At 41.3% G+C, this 26,571-nt stretch overlaps 1 protein-coding gene across 1 annotated transcript; it reads left to right on the top strand.

Moving 5' to 3' along the window:
• Positions 1-5,186: 5,186 nt before the first annotated feature.
• On the top strand, positions 5,187-25,405 carry Bend4 (BEN domain containing 4; the record flags this gene model as incomplete). Its single annotated transcript, XM_005391922.2, is given in 4 exon segments — positions 5,187-5,756; positions 15,262-15,353; positions 20,414-20,654; positions 22,322-25,405. Coding segments are annotated over 4 exon segments (1,121 nt in total), but the record flags the coding sequence as incomplete, so codon positions are not given.
• Between the last annotated feature and the right edge of the window lie 1,166 nt (positions 25,406-26,571).

Below are 26,571 nucleotides of genomic sequence, written 5' to 3' on the forward strand. Positions count from 1 at the left end.
TCCGGTGTTGTTTTTTGTTTTCTGCAGGAGTTGCCTCCCATCCTTTCTATGGTTCCTCTTGCTCTGGAAGTGTCTCTGCTGTCTTTCCTTCATGTGGAATTTTTTTGTTTTTGGTTCCTCCATATCATCTTTTTCTAAACATTTTCTTTACAGTGTTTCTCATAATATCCTATTGAGCTTATTTTGTCTCTGTCCTCAGGTACGAATCAACCTCACTGAATCTAAGGCGTGAAAGATTTTTTTTTGATGCCTTTCAAACTTCCCTGTATTGCCTTTAATTATCCAGGGCGGCCTGCCTGCCTGCCTGCCTCCCTGCCTTCCTTCCTTTCTTCCTCCCTTCTTCCTCCTTTCCATCCTCCTCTTAGCAAGGTCATAAACTTGATAGGATGTTTCGTGTTGGAAAAGCAGGAATTGGATGGTATGTTTCTTCCATGCAATGAGGAAAATAGTCTGGGGGGGGGGGAGCCACAGGACTGGACGTCAATAATTACGGTCATAATAGTAATCATTGATGGACAGTGCCATCTCTCAACAGGTACAGTGTAAGTGGCCATCTTCGGGACAGCCACCTGAAGAGCTGATTGGTTCTTTGAGGAACTAATGGTTCCACTTTGAACCAATGAGCTTGTGCACACACCACAGCCATTTAAACACATGGGGTGGGGGTGGGGTGCTTTGCCTGTTGCACCCTCACAAAAGTGCAGTTGCAGTGTCCCACCCCTCCTAGGAAACTGACAACAGTCAAAACATCAGTATGATGATGTGAGTCCAGGCTAGAAGAGGCCTAACTGACTATCAAGGGTAAATGTAGTGACAAGATGAAAGGGTTGAAGTGAATCTTGTATGCCATTAAGGGCCATAAACCATTGAGGAGAGAAATGTGTGATTAAAAATAGATTTTTTTTCAACAGTCTTATAAAATCTCATGAAGAGTGTAATTTTCCTTAAAAGGGGTAGTACACCATGATTTTAAAAGCATATTTTTCCTCTGTGGGAGGCTTAGAGTTAAAACCCACGTAGATCTTGATATGCAGCCTAAATTTGGCATCAGGAAATGGGAAATTGCATCTTTAAGCAGAGTACAATCAAAAATGAATTACAATAAATCCTATATAATTGCATAGGTCATTCTCTTTAATGAGATTTTATTAACCTGACTGTCAAGCTTTTGAGTCAGGCAGATATTTTATCTTCTTCAACTGATAAAAGTGTCAGCTATAAACCACCATATAAATATTCATAAATCTACACATCTGTGGCAGCCTATCAGCATCATTCTTTTGGACATTAAAAGCATTCTAATTACTTTCTGTCTAGCAGAGCTGAAATGCTGCCTGTTATAGTATGTGCTTGGCAGGCATGATTGCTTTTGTTTGCCATCACAAATAGCAGCATCCTATTTTATATACCGATGGTCCAGAAAATATTCAGGGATTGACTGAGCAGGATGAATATTAGGAAGCACCATCTGGTTTTGATAGCACCGAGTATATTAACTCATCTGTTAATTTTTGACACATCATTGATTTATTTATTTAGAAAAATTGCATCCTGTTTTGCTGTGTTGATGTTTGCCATTATGAAAAAAAAAAATTGGATGGCATTTTTTTAAAAGACATCATTCATTGATTTAAGACAGGGTGATGCTTCCAAAGATGCTTTCATTTTCTAGCCTCTGTTTTCCAAGCTATAAAGTCCTCTCTTGAAAAGAAGTTGCATCAGTCTTTTAAGGAAATCATCTATTTTGAACTAGTTGGAAATTCTTTGGTAGATATAATGTATGGATACATAACGGTAGGTTACTGAAAAATTTCTGCTTCTACATTTTCAATATTAATATATTTCACCCTTGACTGGACTAAAATCAAAAGGTTACCACTAATCTTGAGTACTGTGATATCCTTCCTAGAAACAGAATTCTCCTGGGGATCTGCTGTGAGGGGCACATTCCATTCAAGGCTTTTCTTACAAAGAAAAACCTTAAAGTAGGGAGACTGTTTGATTGCCTACTCCCTATCTCTACTCTTAATCACTTATCTGGTTTAGGATGGATTAAGCCACTTAAGTCCCAAAGAATTTCAAAAAATGAATTTTTTAATTGAAAAAATAATTGGTGGGTTTAGATTTTGGAATAAGGCTAGGCACAATTTGCAGCATGGTATTACCTCCCAACAGGTTGCACAATAAAGCAAAATAAGTTAGAGAGAAATGGTCATTTTAGAGTACTTCGAGATTTATTAATTTTAGGAGAATTAGAAATAAAATGGACAGTCTAAAAACCTCTTTTGTAAGCTGTTGACTGTGTACTTTGCTGCCATCCCTTCAATGTGACAGAAAAACAGTTAAGAAGAATGAAGATGTTCATACTTGTTCAGTTAAGAATCAGCGATCAGTACCTGTGCAGTTAAGTGAAGAGTTGCTGTTTTCTCTATCAATTGTAATAGTAATATTTTTTCTCATACTTTTTCATGTGTCAATGTTAAAATACAAAATCCTATTCAAATATTTCAAGGTATTGAGAAATTCAACCCTAAGGATTTACAGTTGCTGCTTTTGTATGTATCAATTTTGAGAACAGATTCATTCAGAATGAAGCATTTTAAACACTGCAGGCAAGAACAATTTTATGATTGTAACTATCCTCTGATATTCTGAGTGCACTTTAATAGATTATCTTCATAATATAGTATATTACATAATGATTTTTTCTCAGCATGTTATGAGCTTATCCTTCAATTAAGAAAACAAATCATGCTTATCCCTAAGTCAGATTTTTCTCCTTAAAATCTATGCTGTAATGTGATTCATCAATATGATTAAAACTACTGAGTGTTTTGTAGGATGTTGAACAAATACATTCAGGCAGCTCCTTTTAGGCAATCCTATTTTCTCCTGGCATATTTGTCCCTTTCATCAAGGTTATGGTAAAGGTATATAGGCTGTTAATCATCTGAGTCTATGCTGATTAAAATGCAAACAGTAAATACAACTTTAGGTCTAGAATGGGATTATAGGATTAAAATGAATGAAAACTGCTACTGTGCCAGAATTAGCATTTCCAATCAATACCATCCTTTGATTTTACTAATAAAAGAACAAAGTAAAAGTAAAAAAAATGAGAGGACAGTATCTTAAACCTACCCACTTGTGTAGTTCAGCTGTTTACTTCTTTGTTTGGTTGAAGACATTGTAAAGAAATAGCACTTAAATATTTGTGGGACTAAATAATTCAAAAGCACGAGTCAAGCTGACAAGTAAAAGTATGTTATGTTCATCTGTCTTGACAAATATACTTTCCTAATGACCAGGTTTAACTGAGGTTTTCAGCCAGTTTGTGCTCTTCTCTTCCCATGCCAGCCTCCACTAGGAGGCACCTCATATACACACATGTGGGTGCCCTATGCCACGCTTTAAACTCTGCGACCGTGGTCTGTTTTAGTGTGGTTAGCTCAGGAAGAGGCCAGCATAGGCCAGCCGAAAATTCCTAGATCTTGGGAACCTCACTAAGGGGAGAAGATTGTCTGGAAGTAAAGGGCCAGGGGAGGGACGGGTACTGTGTGCCAGGCACTGTGCTGTGTGCCGTGCCTAGACTGTTCGTTTTTATTAAACAGTTGAAAGAGGGCATTTGGACCTCTCTCCCGTCAATACCGTAGTTACTTCTTGAAAGAATATTCAGGGAAAAAAGTGGAACACTGAATACTGCATGCAGATCGTGCTCTTGCACTTCCGTATTTTCACGCTGTGGATTCAACCCAGGGCCTTTGCACTGAGCAACATCCCTACCCCACCCCCTTTTTAAATCTCGCTAAGTTGTGCAGGCCAGGCTTGAACCTGTGATCTTGCCTTAGCCTCCCATTTACCACCATGCTCAGCTGCATGGAGGTTCTTAAAGTGTGGTTTCATTAGTTAGACAGCCTGGATTTTCTACAGAGGGTTTCTTATTGCGAGTGTTCTGGCTCACAGTCCCATAGAAGCCCTCAAGCATCTCCAATTTTTGTTTTAAAAGTACCCCCACCCCGGGGGAAGTAATTAGTCAACACTTTCAGAGCGAGTACTGTAATTAGTTGCACTTCAGTCATACAAGAATACCTGGCATCTACAATGTCCAGGATGTTATTTGTTGCCATTATTCTGGGTAAAGGTAAGGGGAAATGAGAAGCATCCTCATATGACTGTGTAAGCTTCGTAGAATAGCTCATTCTAGGAGTTAGCAGGAAAGAGAATCTACCTGTCACATTTATATATATATATATATTTTTTTTTTTAATCACATTTGTATTAAGGGTGAATTTTCAAGAATCTCAGACTGTAACGTTAAATAACATTTTCACAATTTGGGAGTTTTTTCCCTTTGTTTTGTGGATTGGTTTCTGTTTGCTCTTTGCATTTCATTGCTTGGTAGTTAATACGCTTTAGAATTCATGTATGTGAACTACCCTGGCACCCACACCTTGTGCGGTTTTAGGAGATTGAACAATCTCATGGAAGTGGCTCTGAAAAGGGACATTACCAATTTCCATAGATACTGATCTAGGTCAGCCCAAAGATTGCCTTTGACAAGAAATCCAAATTAGGAGGCAAATTAAAAGAAAGAACAGTGAACAGAGCAGATATTGGGTGACACATACAGTTTTCATGCTTTGCCTATAGACTCACTCTTTGTTTTATCTTAAATTTCTAGTATACTCTTCAAAAAGACTTATCTTTCTTCTCCAGTTTGCATCTGGGAGCTACTATTCTCCCTACGTATTCTCATCAGGGATTGTATCAGCTGATGAATAGCAAGGGCATGAGGGCACTCCAGAAATAGAAGTAATGATTGCTTTAAGCCCTCCTATCAATGAGGAATTGAGTCTGCAGTGGCTGACTCGATTCATTAGAGTATGGATATTAATGAAGCCAAAGGTGTGAGTTTAGACCTGTGCAGGCCAGTTAATGCCACAAAAAAGGAAATCTTTGTACGGTGCTCTCAGAGTTGCAGTCCAGCTCTTTCTTACAGTGAGGGGCTGGGTTGACTCGTCAGGCAGAACAACAGGAAGCTGTTTGGCTGTTAGTAATGAATTCAGCACGTCACCTTGATTTTTGACAGTAGAAATACATATTTTTAAGTGTAAATGTTAAACTCTAAATTGAAGGCCTCGCTTACTTGCTTTTGTCAGTAACTGATGTTTCTTCTTTCATTTCAGAGAGTCGTATGATCTTGGATGCCTTTGCCCAGCAGTGCAGTCGAGTACTTAGTCTCTTAAATTGTGGAGGAAAACTTCTGGACTCCAACCATTCTCAATCTATAATTTCTTGCGTAAAGCAGGAAGGCTCTAGTTACAATGAAAGACAGGAACAGTGTCACGTTGGGAAAGGAATCCACAGTCAGACCTCAGACAGTGTAGACATAGAGATGCACTATATGCAAAGGAAACAACAAACTTCTGCCTTTTTGAGGGTTTTCACCGACTCTCTCCAAAATTACCTGCTCTCGGGGAGCTTTCCAACTCCAAACACCTCGTCAGGCAGTGAGTATAGCCACCTGGCCGACGTGGATCCTCTCTCAGCCTCCCCGGTGCACACACTGGGCGGCTGGACCTCCCCAGCAACGTCTGAATCCCACGGCCACCCATCCTCTTCTACACTGCCGGAGGAGGAGGAGGAGGAGGAGGAAGAGGAAGGCTACTGCCCTCGATGCCAGGAGTTGGAGCAGGAGGTTATTTCATTGCAACAAGAAAATGAAGAGCTCAGAAGGAAATTAGAGAGCATTCCAGGTATGCTGTCCTACTACTTGCTGGACAACTACAGCTCGTTACATTCAGTTGTTTCAACTATTCAGATGAATGGGTATGCGTGTACTTTTTTTTTTTTTTTTGCCAGTGATGTAGAAAAGTTGGAAAAATAGGCATGCACAAGGAGTCCTTGGTCCTCCTTTTACCAGACAGGTTTCAGGGTGAACTGCTAGCCTGTCTGGTGTATGTTTCAGCTGCAGTGTTCTTGAATATAGGCTGGAAGATCATAGTTTCCATAAAAGAGGTCTCTATTGATAGTAAAGTACTTCCAAAGGTGGTGCCTTGACATTGAAATAAATCAAGTGCTATGAGCCGGAGTTGTGTTCATAAAGTGGCCCTTAAAATGGCTTTTACACTTTTAAAGGCTCAGTCATTGATAGAAATTAAAATGAAACCATCTTTTCAGAGGTAGGACTTGAGTGGTACTGAACAAATGAGATGTTCTCTTCTGTTCCATTAATTTCTTCTTTCTTGTTAGGTTTCAATAGGCAGTCACTTCGTAGCATGCAGTTAATAAGAAACTACAAACTAATAGGTCAGAGATAAACCAGTAATTAGGCTAGCCCTAGACTGTTTGTGCCCCTGGCTAAACCTGAGGCATTTCCTGCTTCTTAAAGACTAGATTGCCAGGGTAGTAGAATTGTCTTTATGCCAAGGCCTTCTCTAGATGGCTAAATTGTTTTTTCACTCTTTGAAAAAAAAGTTTGGATCTCACTTTTATCTTTAAATTCATTCCTGTGTCAGGGGCTTAAAAAAAATATTAAGGTCATTAGTAGAATAATATCTTTGAATCTTTTGAATCATGTATCCTGTGGATAGGAGATTTTGGAGCATGTGCCTGTCGGTCTACATGTTTAATGGTCAATTACAGACATGAATGGCTATGTTAATATGTTAACAGTAAAGCATGTATAATTTAAAAATTAAGACTGGGTATATACATGTAAAGAGAAGTTGTGTTGTTTGCTTAATCCAGTATCTTTGATCCTCTCAAGAAAAACAGCAATGCTGAAGAAAATTCTGCTTGCTTATTATGACACATAGGAGCAAACAAGTGTCAAGAATTGCCAAGTGATGGGCTGGGGATTTAGCTCAGCAGCACAGTGCCTGCCCGGCAAGCGCTAGGTTGTGAGTTCAATTCCTGGTACTGGAAGAAAAACAAAGAAAAGAAAAGAAAAGAATTGCCAAGTGAGAGGTGAGGGAGGAAAAGGCAAAGGGATATAAAAAAGAATTGCCAAATTAGAAATTAATATCTTTCCACTCTGTTATTGAAAAGAATTACCCCAAAAGAGTCAAGACTTGTTTCGAAATGTTTGAGAATTAGATTAAGTAGAGTAGTTTTGGGGATGAAAATCAAGAGGTATAGTAAATCCATGCTTTCTTTTTGCGTTTGAGCTCTGGGGTTACAGGTACGTGGTGTTTCCCCAAGCCAGGTGGGTGCTGACTGCCAGAGATATACCGGCTAAAACCTGAAAGCTTGTAATGGAACCAGAACACTGCGCATTTCCTCCAAGTCAGGAAGATAGGTTGCGGACAGCACACTGGAATTTACAACTCTCTCAGCTCTGTGAAGTATGGTCCACTCAGTCCACTGAGGTCCACTCAGAGGGGTATTTTTGTAACTTCTTTACACTTCTCCTCTTACACTGGGGAGAAAACAGTGTCCTGGAGGTAACCCCAGCAGCAGTGCCAAAGAAATGGCATTGGCACTTTTTCTTTCATATTACGCAGTCGCACCAGAAATTAGAAAGTCTGTTAAAAAGTTAGATTTTTTTTTGAAGGAAATGAAAATAGATTAAAGGAAAACCACAAAAAGAAAAGATCTGGATCAGGAATATGAAGTGCTGAATACTTACTAGAATAAAATGGTACAGGAACTTTCCAGAGGAGAATATCAAGTTGGGGTAGTCATATTTATTTAAATAGCTTGTAGTTAACCATTAAGAGGGCACTTAGGAGGGGGCATAGAACACCATATTTCATCCAGTTTAAGATACTGTTGAATGTGAGACATATCAGTCTTTCTGTTCCACTAAGAAAGAAAAAAAAAATATTACATCTTTTTGAGGCAGGGTCTCGCTATGCAGTTCAGGCTGGCCTTGAGCTTACTTTGTAGCTCAGACTGGTCTCAAACTGAAGACATCCTCCTGCCTCAGCCTCCCGAATGCTGGGATTACAGGCGTGCGCTACCACTCCAGGCAGAAAAAACATTATAAATCATAACTGTATAATTATAATTGCCTTTAAACACAAAGTCCATAGATTGTAAAATAAAAGCTAAGTTTTAGAATCATAAAATGTGGTAATTAAAATACTTTGAAATTTGTTAAATGCTACATGTAGGAAAGATAAATGTGATTTTTTAAAATAAATTTTATTGTATATATTTGAAGCATTTAACAAGGTGTTTTGCAATACATATAGATAATAAAGAAAAGTACTGTAGGGGCTGGGGATTTAGCTCAGTGGCAAAGCGCCTGCCTGGCAAGCGCAAGGTCATGAGTTCGGTTCCTGGTACCGGAGAAAAACCAAAAAAAAAAAAAAAAAAAAAAAAAAAAAAGAAAATTACTGTAAAAACATTGACATCTGTCATCTCACAGTGGCCATTTTGTTTTGTGGTTTTTTGTGGCAGCAGTAGCTAAAATCTGCTCATTTTAGCCTGAGTCCAAAATAGAGAATAATTCTGTAACATAAAATCCTCCTGTTTTACCTTAGCTCTCTGGACTTGTTTATCCTATGTATCACTTTGCAGTGTTTGACCTCCTTCCTCCTTCCTCCCCTTTCTCCAGCTCCCCAGGAACTACTTTATTCTTTATCTTTGTGTACTTGATTTTTTTTTACTCCATGTATGTGATTACGCAATTTTTTTCCCTGTGTGGCTTATTTCATTTAGCATAATGTCCTCTAGGCTCCTTCATGTTGGGGCAGATTGAAAGATCTTGTTCTTTTTTTAGGGCCAAATGATACCCCATTATGTATAGGTGCCACAGTTTCTTTGCCCATTTGTCCATCCATGGAAACTTGTGCTGGTGCCATGTCTTGGCTTTTGTGAATTATGCTGCATTGAACGTGGGAGTGCAGATATTTTTATAAGGTAATTTTATTTCCTTACGCTGTATATCCAGGAGAAGAATTGGTTAGTCACATGGTAGGTCTGTGTCTAGTACTCTGTCACCCCTGCCGGTACTAGGGATTGGGGGGCCTTTGCACTGAGCTGCATCCCCAACCCTTTCTTATTTTTTTATTTGGAGGCAGTGTCTTGCTCAGTTGCTGAGGCTAGACTCAAACCTGGGATCCTCCTGTGCCAGCTTCGCAGAGGGCTGGGATTACAGGTGTGCACCACCTTCCCTGGCTTGTATTTAATTTCGTTAGAAACCTCCGTGATGGCTACACCAATCTACATGCCCACCAGAAGGGACAAGAAGAGTTCCTTTTCTCCACGCCCTCAACAGCATTTGTTAACTTTCACCTTACGGTCATAGTCACTCTGAGGGTATGACGTGGTGCATTAGTAGTTTTCATTTTTATTTCCCCAGTGATTGATAGATGTTCTGCACCTTTTTAATTGCCTTTTAGCCTTTCTTATGTCTTTGGAGAGCATTCAGGCCTTTTGCCTATTTTTTGAATTGGTTGTGGTTTTCTACTGTTGAGTTCTATGACTTTATAAATTTTAGATGTTAACCCTTTATCATGATTTGTAAATATGTTTTCCTAATCCATAGGCTACTGTTTCATTATGTTGGTTGTCTTCTTTGCCGTGCAGAAGCTGCTTAGTTTGACATTGTTTCATTTATTTCCTTTTGCTTTTGTGGCTTGAGTTTTTTGGAGTGGTATCCAAAACGCAAGCGCCAAGGTCAGTGTCTAGGAGCCTGGCACCTGCCCGCCCCCATGTTCCCTTCTGGCTTTGTAGTTTCAGGTCTCCTACTTGGGTTACTGCCAAGGTGGGTGTCCAGAAGCATTTCTCTTTTGTTCTCATAGGTTTGTAGTTTCTGGTCTTACATTTAAGTATTTTATGCATTTTTCATTGACTTATGTATGGTTTAAGGTGCAGGTCTAATTTCATTCTTTGCATATGGAAATCCAGTTTTTCAATACCCTTTATTGAAGAGTATTGTAGGCATTTTTGTAAGAAATACTACTTTCTAAAAGTGTATTTTTGATCCTTTCAGTTTATTAAAACTCCGTGGCCCATCGAGGCTAGAGTCATGCTTGGGTATTGGCTATTGCCTCGGTGTGCCAGAGTCTTCAAAGAGTAGCTGCTGACCTTATTCACTGGCTGTGGGCTTCATGGCACAGTCACCAGGGTAGTAACATGTTTGAAAAAACAAAAAACAAAAAACTCCATGGTCCCACAAAAAATACTAATATAATTCCCGCTGTATGGAAAAGTTGAGGCTACAATAAATGGCAAATTGAAATTCAAGCTTTCTAACTCCAGACCTAATTTATTACCGCATTCCACCATCAGAATACAGCTGGTGCTCCTTTGCAGAAGTTATGTCCTTCAGCATCTCTGTGAACACTGAATTAGCAAATACTGAGAAATTACTCCTGGGGGAAAAGCAAAGCTAAGTTCCCGAGAGCCTTTGCTTACAGCATTTTCTTTCTTTTTTTCTCCTAGTTTTTTCACAGCTAATCAATACATAACCTTATTTAATGTGTGTTCATTTGAAAAGGCCTTATTTAATATTTATTGCTGGTTGATTAACGTTGGACTCACAGGCAACGGCACTATAACTCATGCCTGAATGAAGCTTATCTAATATACCCGTTTTTTCCATAAGACACATCACAGCCTTCTTGTGCTTAGAAACATTAAAAAGCACTTTAACCCTACAGTTGAAGACCACTTTAAGTAGTGACACCACCAACAAAAATAGAAGGAGTGTAGCACTAAACAGATCATGACAAGACTCTTGTTTACAGTATGAGAGCTGAAACAAGAGGACAGAATCTTCCTTTTCAAACCTCAGCTGGGACGTGTGGATGTCAGGTGACTCAGGTTAGGCTTCACATGTGTCTGTCAGTGTTGGTCTGTACATTTTATAGGTACATTCTAGCAAGCAGGCAAAATTTGGAACCCTCAAACAGTAACTCACAAGGCTACAAAATAGACTCTGTAGTTGTATTATGCAGTTCTGATCCTGTTAGTCTACTGTTGTCATTTTCTAAGATGATTCCACCCCTTCTGGGTACCGGGAATCAAACTCACGACCTTGTGTTTGCCAGGCAGGCCCTGTGCCACTGAGCTAAATTCCCAGCCCCCTAAGAAGATTAAAAAAATAATAAATCAATAATGTCACTTGTTGGATAAAGGAATTTTGCAAGAACAAAAGAATACCCGCAGTATAGGTATGGGATAGGCCATTTGCAAGCTGTGCTTTTTGGGGAATTGTTTCTGAGCTTCAGTTTCCCCTTCCCATAAAACAAGTTTAATAATAATACTACAGGAATAATGAAAATATTAAAGTCAGTCAGTGGCAAGTGAGTGCCTACTGGGTCTTCCAGTGAGCTCTTGACAAATATCAACTTTAAGAAGAGAGACAGAGGCTGTTGTGCCTAGCAAACAGACATTTGGTGATATTCCTGGATTATAAGCAGTGTTCTTACCTGGTGAAGTGGTAACACTTCAGTACCCAGGTTAGGTGCCTCAGATCCACCTGTAACCAGTCTTTCCCATTTCCACTCAACTCCACACCTCTGGATCCCACCTCTCACTATTTCCAGAATTATGCAGAATGCATTTTTAAGTGCTTTTAGGTACAGGGAAAAAACTACAAATATTACCAGGCTAAGTACTAAGTACTTAGTATTTACAGAGAGACTTTAAGTAGTTTTAGATTCCTTTATAGCCTCATTCCCTTTTAATGGAAGTTTGTAGTAGGACTTGTCAAATAAACAAGTGAATGAGTAAAATCCACCCCGTGGATGTGAGGTTGTGTGGTCTCCATCAGCCGGGATGACTTACCTTATTTCAGAATTTACATGAGGAGGCAGTTAGGGATAGAGGCCTCTATGGGCCTAATCAGCTCCTGGAAGACCCTGTTGATGATCTTTCTCTAGTGCAAGCACTGACCTGGCTCTCTTCTTGAAGACCAGAGGAGCAACGTGGTGGACTACACAGGACTGCCACACATGGCGCTCTGGCTGGTTGCACCCCAGTCTGTGAGGGCCGTGTCCTTGGAAATATCACAGCCATCCACAGAACCAAGGGACAAGAGAATGGGTGTTTTTCCACGATGCCGTTTCAGTGGCTCGTGCTTCTTTTGGGTCCACGGCCTGGTGTAACTGTGGGTCAGGGTAATATGTTTCACCCCCACTTCAGTATACCTAGTCCCACTTTCCAGATTGACTGATTTGGGGATTTTTTTTTTTTGCAGAAAATACTTCACTAGGTTCTGCAGCTTCCCTTGTTTAAATCTAGGCAGCTGTCCAAAACCTTTAGGCCACGAATACTCCGCAATTTTAACAAAGACACACTCTGGCCCTGTGTTGGCAGGACACACTCTGAACCTGGGTTGGAGGGGCACCTAGAGGGTCTGCCTGTGAGAATTGGGCGGGAGGATGTTAGGGCAGATCCTAGAAGGAGGGAGTCACTCTGAGGGCCCAGGACAGCGACTGTTTCCTACAGTAGGCTGAACTTGCGCTTTGTCCTCAATCTTCCTGACCTTTATCCATATATCCCCAGATATGAGTGTGTAGGACCCACTTGTGCACATAAGATTTCATTTTCTTCCAGTATAGGAACCTGCAGTCTTTGATCAAAACTTATTTACTGTGTTTCCCCTAAGATAAGACTTAGCTGGAAATTAATCAGCCTTGAAAACTGGAGATCAGAGCTACCAGCCCCAGTCAGTCAACCTTTCCTTACCTTACCTGCCTTACAGAGTAGCCACCAAGCAAGAGAATAGTGATGGCAGGATTTGGGTTTTTGTGTGTTTGTTTTTTAAGATTTGGGGATGTTTGCATATACAGTGGTACTTCAGTTCACAAATGTAAATCTTTCCAAATTAGAAAAGAACCAAATCCAATTTCCCCATGAGGTCAACATTAAACCTAACCATTGAATTTGATTCTGTTCTTGTCCAATTCGGTACATAGTGAGATCCTTGGGAATGGGGCCCAAGTCTAAATAAGAAATCCATTTATGTTTTATGCAGACCTGGTACACATTGCCTGAAGCTCAGTTAATACAACATTTTTAGTGTACAGGTATGTGATTTGACTGAAACCTATTGCATGAAGTCAGGTGTGGAATTGTCTTGTGCCATCATGGTGGCCAACCAGAACTCCCGATTTTGGAGCAGTTTGAGATTTTCAGATTAGGGATGGTCACCTGTACTGCTTTTTATGAGAATGACAATGTAAAAGGAATAGTAGCCATCATAATACCATGACTAAAGTATGAGTCGTTGTTTGTTGTTACTAATACTTTGGCTTTTCCTTTACACATAGTTATAGAAGTTAAATGAAGTTCTAAAGATCATAGTGAGTCTTTTGAAAACCCACAACTAAAATTCTGTGTCTCCTGTCTCTATTAGTTTCTCAACTCTTCTGGTTTTTTTTCCCTTTTGTTTTCATAATTAATGTCCAACGCCAGAGGATGTAATCTTCCTTACTATGGTGTTAGTAAAGTGGGTTAGACTTTTAATAGCTGGTGAAATTAGGAGTTCTTCTCAAGTTTCATTAAACTTCTATTAAGTAACAGGCATTCAAGAATGACTTCTTTTGGTTGACTTCTGTGGTTGTTCAGCAAATGCTTCTTCAATTTAAAAAATATGTTCAGGTCACTATTCATAGGCAGCCATGACAGAGCTCTGTAAGGATGGTTATTTAAGAACTGTTTTGCCTAGGTGTGGTGGTGCAACCCTATAAGCCCAGCACTCCAGAGGCTGAGACAGGAATATTACCATGAATTCAAGGATACTCTGGTCTACACAGCAAGACCGTGTCTCAAAAAAAACTGTATGGCAAGAAAAAATTCTTCTAATCTACTTCCTATTACTTACACTTTTTAAAAGAATACTGGTGGCACCTTGGGATTTATTACGTTACAAGGTGATGTCAGCTTAGAACCCAAAGGCATTAACGGTGGTTAAAGATGATAATTTTGTTTGCTATCTGGGGAGGGGAAAAAGTGAGAAAAAGCGAGGAAAGGTCAGTGGTGACACTTTTAAATTGAGACTTAAATTCAGTATTCATTATTTTCTTTAATGTGAGAAAAATAAGAAAACAGAGCTAAGAAAGGTAGTGGCAGCATTCCATATTATTAACTAAGCTACCTTTAAAAGGAATTAGTTAATATTTATGAGAGAGCTGTGATACATATCTTAAAATGTTGGCATTATTTATACAGTGGTACAAAAACTGTTATGTTCCATATTGTGTTAATATCTGTTGTTTTATTAGAATTATGCAATTAGAATTTGTCTGTAAAGACAAAGTTTCAGAAAAGAAAGGAAGAAAGGGGGAGAGAGAGAGAGGGAGAGAGAAATAGTGAAATACATATCAAGTCTAAATTAAACCAAGCCAGTTTAGCTTCTTAAGGAAGAGAACAGATGCCATCAGTAAGAACTGCATCGCAGTTGCATTCCTGGTGGGAAGCAAGTCTAAATTGGATACAATTCATACTCCTTGATGGCACTTAGGAATAATTCTGTCATTAAAAAAAGATTTGTCTATTTTTCTGTTTCCATAACAATACCCAAAGTTGGGTAACGGAGAGAAAAGGGCTTCTTTTAGTTCACCATTTTGGAGGTTTACAGCGTGGACAGCATGGTCCCGGCTCTGGCGAAGGCCTGTGCAGCCGATCACATCATGGGAGAGGGCATCATGGTGGGAACGGGTGAGGGAAAGGTCACATGGTCAGACGGGGAGGGGTGTAGTAATTCCTATTTCACAAGCCCTCTCTTGAGAACTAACTTAGGGTTCCTACCTCAGTTCCTTCAGGGCATTTCTCATTGACCAAATTACCTGGCCTGGGCCCTGTCTCTTAAAACTCCCAGCATCTCAGCATCAATGCAGTAGGGATCAAGAGTCCAGCACATGAACTTTTGGGGGACAGATCATGCCCTGAGCCTGGCAGTGAGTATATTACTGATTAGAAACCAGTGAAATGTTAGTTCAGTACCTTACTTTTTAAAAGTACTATTGGGTGCTTACACTACAACTGGAGTCAGAAAGACCTCTCTCTCCATTTAGTTGTTCATGATTACTGTTGTTGACCTACATTGATCTTGGAGTAAGTTGGAGAAAGTTCTCATCAAATTGTGCTGATCTAAAAATCGTGCCTAAATTGTAGCATCTGTTCTGTATTTACAAGCTAAAATAACTACAGATGTCAGATAAAGGAAAATTCTGTTTCCTTCAGAAAGAAAAATCCTTTTTTTTTTTAGAAATTCAGGTCAATAGTCTTTTCAGACCTCAGAATTTTCTGTTTGCATATTGAGAGATTGCTCATATGTGACCATTGCATTCCCTCATTCAGTGCCCTGCCAGACTGTGCTGGATTACCTGAAGACAGTGCTGCAGCACCACAACCAGCTCCTGATGCCCCAGCCAGCTGACCAGCCGACTGAGGTGGGTGTTAGGTGCAAGGAGATATAATGTTCCGCAGGGTGAAGCCTGTAGATAACCAGCCACTGTGCCAGAACAGATGGGCCAGCCAGATGCATTTAGACGGGCAAGTTTATGAGTCTGTTATCTCTAGGTGTGTGTTCTGTGGAGAAATACCACATGTGTTCAACTCACAGGGATTTCGTCTCACTGGGGGAGGGAGGTAGGAAGTAGAAATAGCAATGTAACTGTGTGCACTCTTTCACCTTTTTGGTGTAGTAAGAGCTGAAGTGGAGACAGGGACCAGTCGTGCCCTCAGGCAGAGGCATTGTTCAGCTTGACTCTCCCTGTCAGGATCTCACGCATTGGCACTCCCCAGTGTTTTGGGGTTTCTTTTTTTTGGAACATGGTCTCTCTCTACATAGTCCTGGGTGGCCTTGAACTCAAGGCAGTTTTCCTGCCTCAGGCTTCCAAGTGCTGAGATTACAGGTTTGTGCCACCACGCCCAGCTTCCCCAGCGTTTAGGTAGCCTATTGTCCAGAACCCCTAAATAAGAGCCGGTTTGTTTCTCTGGCCCTCAGTAGAAGAAAGCAGTCTCCTAGAAAAATGACGTCAAGTTTGATAAGTGATAGAGTGTTAGCAGTTTAAACTTTTGAGACAGGGTCTCACTATGTAGTTCAGGCTGGTCTTGAACTCATTATGTAGCCCAGGCTGGTCTTGAACTGGGGGCAATCCTCCTGTCTCAGCTTTCTAAGTGCTGGGATTACAGGTGTACACTACCCTGCACAGCTCTAAACAGTCATTTTTACAGGATACTCAAGACTTAATTTTAAATATACTATTTTCAGTTTACAGACTTTAGAACATGGGTCATTCTCTGCGTGTCACACACACTCAGGTCTTCTCTACAATTAGAAAAAACTGGGGCTGGGGATTTAGCTCAGTGGCACAGCGCCTGCCTGGCAAGCGAAAGGTCATGAGTTCGGTTCCCGGTACCAGAAAAAAACAAAAAAACAAAACAAACAAACAAATACAATTAGAAAAAACTCCGTCTGCGTCTCCCTTGCTCATTGTCCTTACTTTGTCCTTCTATCACAGTGTGTTCCTGAAGATCCCTTGCCAATGCTTTCGTGATATCCTACCCCCTTTTGTAGTAATGGGAATTGAACTCAGGGCCTTTGCGCTGAGCTACAGCCCCAGGCCCTTTTATATTTATTTTGAGACAGGGTTTCACCACTTGCTCAGGTCGCGCTCAAGTGCACGATCCTCCTTCCTTAGCCTCGCAGAGTGCTGGTATCACAGGCATGCACCGGGACTCCTGGCTCAGTTCTCCTCCTTGAACATTGGGCCAAAGTTGCATTCCCTTAGGACTCCGACTGCCTTTCCTAGCAAGTGCTCGGTTTATCCTTGCAGCCTGGTGACCTCATTCCTTTTAAGTGATTAGAAACTTGCAAGACTGGTCTGCATTCATCCTCTCCACTCCCTACTCCCTTGCTCGTCCACCCTGCAATCTTACTTGACCACCACTACTCCCCACAGTGTTCTGCAAGGTGCCCCTGGCACTTGGTCCAGTTGTCTGGCCTACGGACCTTTTTTCCAGCCTGGGAACCTGGTGTGCACCTGCTCTGCCCTGCCCTTTGTGTCACTGCTCTCTTGAGTTCCCAGCGCTTTTCTCATGGAGCTTTTAGAAGTTTCTCATCCACAGTTTCGGAGTTGGATCCTTCCCCTTCACTGTCTCTGCGCTTTCTCTGCTCAGTCTTGTGCCTTCTCCAAACATCCACCATGTGGGGGTTAACCAGGTCCCAAGGGGACATCAAGAGCACTGTCCCCACAGCCCAACACCCCGACATCCATGCTTTCGTGTTCTCTGAAGGCTCCACCGAATCCAGGAGAAGTTCCCAACATGCTTTGGCTTTCTTTCCTCTTCCTTGTTCCTAATTGGACAGTTAAGTAAATTGTCTCTTCTCTCTGGTTGGCTCTCAACACTTTTCACTTGGATATTGTCATGGATTGGTTCATCTTCAATCTCCACCTTTAATGGGAAGTTGACCCTAAATTAGAGATCCAAACTGAATGTCACATGCTTAACATTCCTTCATTGCTCACTTGACACTTTGTTAGTATAAAAAAACACAGAGGTGCACTTTCTCTAAGATGTTCTTCCGGGTTGCTCCTTCCCTGCTTTGTGATCACGTAGCACTGTTCATAAGCCTAACTCAGAACTGCCTACCTCTGTCCTCCGTTTGGTTGTGATCCTATGAACACATTGTCTTGATTTTCTTTTTCAGAGTGACTCAAAAATTGGTCAGACTTTAATAATTTGTTGGTGACTAATTAAAGAGGATATAGAATCCATATTCCATGAAATAGGGAAATCTATTTCCCCAAGGTAGAACTATTTAAACTTTTATTACCCGGCATTGTCATTGTTACTATACTACTTTTATTGTTATTTTAGGCCATGAGCACTTTCTCATTTTTATTATTTATCTTATTTTATTTCTATTAACTGTGCTAAAACAAGATTGTAACTGTCATCCGTAACTCACATTCTGAGTTGTGTTTCAGGCTGTAAATTACTCGCTCTTTCTTTGCCTTTTTCTTGATGAAAATTACTTTCAAATGGTATTTCCACATTTTATGAGACCAGTGTTTTATGTAGAGCTTCTGCAGTTTAAATCTTTCTGTGAGTGGAGTTTTTTAAGGATTTAAGAAGGGTGTTTTCTTGTCCCCTCCTGAATCGTAAGCACCTCCCATCTGGAAATGGATTAGAGGCCCAGCACCAAACTGGGGTGAATGCTGAGTCAGGACAGTGTTTCCAGCTCAGCCCATTGGAGTTGGGTCCAAGCTCTAAAATAAAGCAGGAATCTTGACTTATAGGTGAGCTTGCACACTTGAGGGAAACAGGTTATTTTTTAAAATTTTGTAGTATTAAGTTTTAAATTGTAAATTTTTAAGTATAAAAAGTTGCTATGCAGTTTCCTTTTCTCAGGCTGGCAGGTGTACATATTTATAGGGACCATAAAAGCACAATTGGTCCTGGGAAAAGGGCATTGCATAAGACAGATAAAGTTTAGCACTCAAGAGCTCTTTGGTGGGGGATTTGTGGATATCTCAGGACAAATCAGTTCAGCTGGGATTGTTTTTCTGTTTTGACAGAAGGGAGGTGATGTTTAGAGAAGTTAGTCACCTGCCTGAGGCTAACCCAGAGCCCAGCTTTGTAGTAGAAGTGGCATTGCTGCCTGGGAGGAGAAAGGACACCAGTGGTGAAGAGTGCTTGGGGCAGGCACCCCAGGCTGATCGTCAAGCGCCAATAAGTAGGGCCATTTACCTTGAGGACCTTGTTGGAATGTACTTGAGGGAAAACTACTGGATCCAAGATAGCCAGCCTGAAATTCCACCACCCCAGGCTCCACCTGGCTCCCCTGAGGGCAGAGAGGTCAAAGAGTCAGCTCTGAGCCCGTCCCCTCCAGTGCCTAGGAGGCAGAGGGATTATTTCCCCTGCAGCCTGAATCGTCCTCCTAGCCCTGCCGAGAGCCACTACACATAACACTTCAACACTTGGTGTTACACAGCATCTCGCTGCGTCACCACCTTGGTCTTTCAACTCTGGCTCACTGATGGTTACCTGGCCCCTTGGTTCTGCATCTCATTCTCTCTTTACCTGCCTCACCTCCCACCTACCCTAAAGGGAAACCTGGGCTGAAGGAACCTGTGGATTCCCCGTTCCCAGCCATGTTCTGATCACCTCTGGTACATGGGGTCCCCTGTTATACAAGAGCCAGGGGTTGATGGACACTCCCAGATGTTCACTTCAGAGACCTACGCTCCTATTTCACAGATGAGAGAACTTTCATTCAACAAGTTCAGGTAACTTGGACACATCAACAAAACCAAGATTCATTTTAAACCTAGCCTGTCAGTCTGAAGCACAAACCCCAGTCTCAGCTGCTCCCTTAAAAGGGGAAACAAAGTCACACTGTTGCTTTCTGGAAAATGTGAATACCAATGCGATGAATTTCCACTTGCACAATTCAGAGGTGGCTTCCTGGACACATCTGGCCGCCTCTTTTCTGTTGGCTTTTATTTCATTCACCCATCTCCATGCTTAACGAAGTAGAGCACTTTTAGAAACAACATGCTGTCAGACCCAAACACTGCCAAATTTATAACCTGTAGTAAACTTGTAGAGTTATAAAACTGAATGAGTTTCCCTTTCTTTATTTTGTACACCTTAATTACTGGGGAAGGAGTACATTAAAGCTGAGATCATGGGTTAATTAATTTGTCCTGGACTATAGAATTTTATAGACAGCCAGAACTAAAGTAACGGTTGTGTAGGTGCAGTTGACTAAACATGGCCTATAAATGTTACAGAAATCCCTGTAATTAGTCCCACTGCAGCTGTTTAGCCTGGGAATTTTACAGCAGACATAAATTATGAAGGGGAAAAGTAAGAAAAATTTTGAATTGACATAGTGGCATGTGCAGAAGCTGTAATTTGAGGAAACCTGTTTTGCATTATTGTTAATGATTTTTTTTTCAGTTTCTACAATCCCTTCATTTTAAAATTCACTTTAACACTGCTTGTATCATGACACAGTGGCTATCAGGTGTTAGGGGCGTTAAACACAAGTAGTGCCTTGCTAAAATAAGACCACCAGCATCATTTCTAAAAGAACTTAACTGTCAACCAAAGGATGAAGGGACCTGTTTGATCACACTCTTCAAAGTCATTTTTGCATCTTTTAATAGATTGAAAAGGAAAGTTACAGGTTATATTTAAATAGTGTTCACTGTCATTGGATCTTGACACATTTTAACCTACCTGTTAAAATACGAGTTATAAATAGCGCCTCTTTCAGAGGTGTTCATTATACCTCATTGGCTCTTGTTACGGAAATGCAAATGTAATTGGAAAAGTGCCCCTCCTGGGTGCGAGCAGTCCCTGGCGCTCTTCAGTCCCTGGTGCATTGTCAGCATAGCCACTTGGTTAAAAGGCACGTTTGCCTTTGAAGTGGAGATCGCTTTGGCTTCTGGCTGCCTGGCTCAGTAGGTAATGAGAAAATATTTTGCTTTTCCAGGGAAGCAAGCAGCTGTTGAACAACTATCCTGTCTACATCACGAGCAAACAGTGGGATGAGGCCGTAAATTCTTCAAAGAAAGACGGGAGACGGCTCCTTCGATACCTCATCAGATTTGTTTTCACAACTGATGAGCTTAAGTACTCATGCGGCCTTGGGAAAAGGAAAAGGTCAGTGCAGTCAGGAGAGACAGGTCCTGAAAGACGCCCTCTGGATCCAGTTAAAGTCACGTGCCTCCGAGGTACTGCATCCTTCCGCTCAGTGTCCGCCATCCGTGATCCCATTTCACTGCATTGGCTGTGGCTCCCTGTACAAGTGTTCAGCCTCACTGTATTTTGATTTCTTTCCACTGAGACCTTATAGCCTTCATGTGGCCCATCTACTTGGTATTGAGAAGCTCTAAAAACTCCTCGTTTGCTTTAGCCTCGTTCCCACTTAGTGATACATAGCATTGCATAGCACCTCATGTTTCACGCTTTCAGTACAGATTTTCTTTGCTGCCAGAGAAGGCTGCTTCTGGCAAAAGTGGAGCATAGGGAAATGCACACAGGAAGGGAAGATGTGGATTTTCTTAATTGGTAAAATGATACCTACTTCCACTTGAGCTTGGGCACCCCCATCTATCTTCCTCCCCAAGAATACATGGCCCAAGTCCTTAGATTTGTTTAGAATACTGCTTAAAGAGTACCTTACCCAGGAAAGCTTTCTTCTTTAGCTTAAAAAAGTTTCTACGTTAAAAATACTGCTCATATAATAATACCATTTCCTCGATGTTAACGGGTGGTTATTTTGAAGCTGTTGTGCGCTGCTGCAGGCCGGGCACACAGTTGGGAGGGAAGATAAGGAGGTACACAGATGACTCAGCAGGTGCAAATAAACACGGAATCAGACAAGTAGCAGCGTTACAGTGCAACCAAAACACACCCGAGAAAGCCTCCTCCAAGATCATAAGTACATTTTTTAATTTAATGTAATACAAGTAGATATTAATAGAGAAAATATAAAAAGCTGTCTTCCATTGAAAAGTAAAACAAAATTTCATAACAAAATAGGGCAAAATCTCAAATATTAACCTCTATAGTTCTATGGTAATTTTATTGGCTGGAAAGACATAACATTGATTTAATTTGGATAAGGATCAAACTTTATCCTGATACAGAATTCACAGTTTTAAAGAAGTGTCGCTGACAAGGCTTTGGGTCTTGGAAGGAGTATTCCTACACTCACTGCTGGGTGTCTCTACTTGAATGCTGCAGCCTTAGGTGCCTAAAGTGCTTATGTAGGATTTGTTGGCAGCTAAGATTCCCTAGCCCATTTCAGAGATACCCATTCGGTAGGGTTAGGGAAGATACAAATGGCTCCTGGACACAATCACCCTAGGTGATTGTGATGTGGGTTGGCCGTGTCTAAGGAAGACACTTAACAGAAAAATTAACAAGGCACAAGAGACCCTGATAGATTATTATACTTAATCTTCAAACTAATAGCAGGTTACAGAATACCATACTAATGATATTCGCTATCCTTCCTGAGGTAACTTTCTCAAAATACAAGTAGCTAACAACTTTCTCAAAATACAAGCAAATAACAACATGGATTTTGAAATGCACTCCCCAGCTGATAGCAGGCGTGGTGCCACCTTGTCTTACTAAATCAGATTTACCTTTCTTTTCAACAGCAAGTGTTTCTTAGATACTTCTCACTTAAGTAATTTTTACTTTTCCACATGAAAAGGAAAGTGGTCTGGAATAAGTTGGGTGTGTCACAAGTGGCTTCATCATGGCATTGCATTGGATCTCCCATGTAGCTTTTCTGATAGAACTTATGTTAAAGTTTAAGCAGGCTGTCTCCTGTCAAAACCAGTTGTGTTTTTCTCTCTCTGTTTTACTGTTGTGTATATTCCCACAGAATTCATTAGGATGCACTGTACCTCCAACCCCGATTGGTGGATGCCCTCAGAGGAGCAGATAAACAAAGTGTTCAGCGACGCTGTGGGTCACGCCCGGCAGGGGCGTGCAGTGGGGACTTTTCTGCACAACGGTGGCTCATTTTATGAAGGGATCGATCACCAGGCTTCACAGGATGAAGTCTTCAATAAAAGTTCACAGGATGGATCTGGGGATTAGTGGACAGAATCTTCCCTACTGTAGCAGCCCGTCCTTTCAAGAGCTCCAGTTGTGAATGTCTATGTACCTGTCACCTGAGAGTCCAAAGCATGTTATTCTGTCATGTTATTCTGTCATACTTTACATGTTCTCAACCTTAAAACTCTTGACCAACTGCCACAGTTCCAAAATAGAATTCCACTCTATGGTTGTTTGGGAAGTCTGTGGCATCTACAGTAGACATAAGGAATATTATCAGAAGTAAAACTAGAGTTGCTATACCATGTCTGTTGACTGAACGGTGAGGGTGAAAAAGTAGGTGAGCTCCTGGTGATGTGCCCCACATCTTCAGACTAGCTGTTTCCTTTGCAGAGCTGGTCTCTAAGGGAGGCTAGGTTAGTGTTCATGCCTGTGGGAGAAAGTAAGATGTGGAGTTATTTTAAGGATCAAGGACTAAACATTCTCTTAGTTTAATTCAAGTGAGTTTTCTTTCTGTTTTCCAAAGACTTCAATTAGGAATTCTCAGCAAAGACTCAGAATAGCGGACATATATGCTGTCTGTATATCAGCAGACCTGCTTTAACGAAAAGCCAGAGAACAGAGGCCATGTGTATAGACAGTGGTTCATTGGAAGCCAGCTACTTTTGTGTTGTTTTACAAAGAAAACTTCCATCTTGTTGCTCACAAAGGCTGTGTGATCACTGGAGTTTACAAACAGAAGTAGTGTTTCGTTGTGTTAGTTAAGAAACATCCAAAGATCCAAAATCATTTTCAAATGCTTGACTTTGTAGATTCATAGATCCACAGTTTCCATAGCCTTAAGTTAGGCTTTCTCGACACAATGCCAAAGTAATGGGTTGAACAGTGAGACTTGGTGTAAGTTAGTTGTTTGGTGCACAGCGTACCAGACACATGGTGTGACTGATGGTATTTGCCGCCTTGACCAGGTGTTCTGGAGTTGTAGACCCACATTTTCAAGGCCATTCTGACAACTATGCAATGGGTTTGTCAGTAATTTCTCTGAAATTTGAAGGTCTTTCTGTGCTGAGTTGATCTTCAGAATTTATATGAAACTTCTATTTCCCTTTGTCACTGATGTAAAAGTTTGATCCCAACTGTGTGTGTGCCTCCTTTTCCCCAGTATTCTCCTGAAAGCCAGGTTTTGGCTAATTTCACACTGTTCTACTTTCAGCCACTTCCCTTTTAACTTGTTGAGCTCCGTGTGTGAAATAGTGCTGTCTTTGGAACCTTTCCTTGGCAAATGCTGCAGAGGTGCTAGCATCATTATTTATGAGGATTTAGCTTTGGAGGTGAGGGGAGACTCCCTGTATCAAACTAGTGTGGATTACTGCATTCTTCGTTGCACAAACAGCTAAGTTGGCAGCATTTCTTGAGGGCTGTTGTCATCTACAAACACAACTCAAAACTGATGGACATTCAAATTGATGAGCATCCATTTATGAAGTACATTTTTTAAACCTTTTTTGTGAAGGTAAAACCATAAATTAGCCTTGCGTTCAGTAATTGGCGAGCATCCAAAGTATGTGTAGTCCCAGAAGCAGGTCCTTCTGTAGCCTCTTTGATTTTTGGTACTGACAGTTGAACTCAGGACCTCGCACTTGCCTGGCAGGTACTTGTGCTGCTGAGCTGTATCCTCAGCCCCACTTCTGTAGCCTCTTTAATGATTGTTAGCTTTCGTCCATCAAAAAGTTTAATGTATCTGAGATGGTCATTTGTCAGGTTTGTAACAGGTATAGCAAGAACTAATTCCAGGCCTGTTTTTGGGCAAATGAACTAAAGTTTGGGAGTAAAAAAAATGATTCACAAGGCAAATGTGGTGACTCTTATTGCACCTGATGAGACCAGTAGTATCCCTGGATATCCAAAGAAGATAATTCCTTGATGTGTTCGTAAAGGTCTGAGAACTCAGTGTCATATGAGATTCTTTGATGACATGAAATGGGTAGAAGGAAACATGACCATAGCCTCATCTGTCTTTGCATCTTACATTTTTTTTTCACCCTGGGTTTTAGTTATCCTTACTGCTGAGTACACTGTCCTTGTTTTTTCTAGCAGCAATATTTGACCAACACTTTAAGAAAAATAGAATAGCTTTGTTTCCTGTTAAGTTTGAGAGTTCTGCACATTGCTTCCCATCTGAGCATCATCGTGAAGTTCAGTGAAGTTCAGTGTCGTGGTGATCTTCACGGATGGGGACGAGCACACCCGTACACTCATTCTGCATAGCCTTCCATGTGACGGGGCTGCACCACACCCGTGAGTGGCTGTGATTTTCACTACTTGCAGAGGCTGCTCTAGTGGGCTTGCACACCGGCCTTGCTCCAGACACACCAGGTCCTCCCTCGTTTGCTCCCACTCCAGGTGAGTTATTTCTCTACGGCACAAGTTTTAGAATGTTGGAAGGACATGCTGGCTTTCTGTTCACCTCTCTGGAAACCAAGGCCCACAGGGACGACTCAGCACCCCACAGCCAGATCTGAAGCCTTTCTGGGTGTTCCTTTCTCCTTGTTGTGTGTGTGTAATTGCTGTACCCCTTTAGTCCACCTTCCGGCTCAGGGGCTTACATCCACAGGGCTGTGACCAAGCGTCCCCTCAGACACCCTGCTGTCTGCTCTCCTTGGCACACATCCATGCTGCTGCTTGTGCTTCCTCTTTAAGGTTGATGTTACTGACCTCATGACAGTCACCTGGCTTTTAAACCAGGGCTTACAAAGGACATTCGATTTTTTGTTCTTTTGTTTTTCGTCTTTGTCTTTGGTAAGGCTTCTGTGTGGCAAGGTTAAAAGCTCACCACTAGCCAGGCATGGTGTCACGTGCCTGTAATCCCAGTACTCGGGAGGCTGAGGCAAGAGGATTGCCACAAGTTTGAAGCCAGCCTGTGCTACATGGTAAGCTCAAGGCCAGCTTGAGCTACATACATAGCAAGATACTGTCTCAAAGAACCAAAAAAAAAAAAAGCTCACCGCTGAAGATAGGACACGGTTGTTGCTCTGTCAGTCTCAGTCTTTCAGTTACCTGTTTCAAGATCTGAAGATGTTGCTTCTCTTGACTTGATTTTCCATATTTCTGTGTGGCAGTTGGATACATTGCTTTCATAACAAGAAATTTAGTCTTATGTCAACTTTTAGAATTGTCCTTGAGTCAGGACAGCATTGGTGTAAACTAGATTGAATTATAGTAGCTCAGGATGCAGCTGTGCTCACCTCATTGGTGAGGGGAGGAGGTCCCAGGGCGAGGGAGGGCTGGTCTGACCACAAAGGCTAACACTGTGCTTCAGTCAGTGGATAGGTGGGTCCAGAGTCCCAGCTGTCAGAACAGTCCATGCCTACTCAAAGTGGCAGTATGTACGCGTGTCCTGTGTTTCCCAAATCAAAGCATCACAGGTCATGCCTGCTTCTCACAGTGAACCTGTGGAGGAGGACAGCATTCTGCTAGCAGTAAGTAAAGTCACATTTCTTAACTCTCGACAGTGCATTGTGCAATTCTCATGGTTTACGTTCAGTGTTAAATGCTTCCAAGAAAAACTAAACATTTCAATGAGTCGTCGTTGGACCTGGGCTTTGCACTCTTGATGTTCCTCATGCCATCCCAGCGTTTAGGCAGTTGTCACCATTTGTGTTGCGTAAAGCTTCCCTGGGAATGTAGGGGATGATACTAGAGAGCAGAAATTGTTACCATTATTTTGGTGGGGGAATGAAGAGATACCCGGGGCTACTTCACAGATGCAGTGTAAGGGGGTGATTTTATATTCTGGGTCATTCCTTTTCATCAAGATTATAAGGAGATAAAATCATTACAATTTTTTATTTGACCCAGCTACTCCGTGTGGCATGAGCTGATGTTAACTGATGTCAGTAAATTTTTTTTTTGGTACCAAGTGTTGCACTCAGGAGCTTGTGCTTGCCAGGCAGGCACTATGCCACTGAGCGGTCTCCCTAGTCCAAGTAAAATTCTTTAAAGTTCAGTTACCATTCTTGTAATTCCATGTGTTTACACAAAATCCAGACAAGAGTACAAACTTGGGGATTTGCA

The sequence above is a fragment of the Chinchilla lanigera genome, unplaced genomic scaffold (genome assembly GCF_000276665.1).
Source record: "Chinchilla lanigera isolate Chin_1 unplaced genomic scaffold, ChiLan1.0 scaffold00042, whole genome shotgun sequence".
Taxonomy (NCBI): domain Eukaryota; kingdom Metazoa; phylum Chordata; class Mammalia; order Rodentia; family Chinchillidae; genus Chinchilla; species Chinchilla lanigera.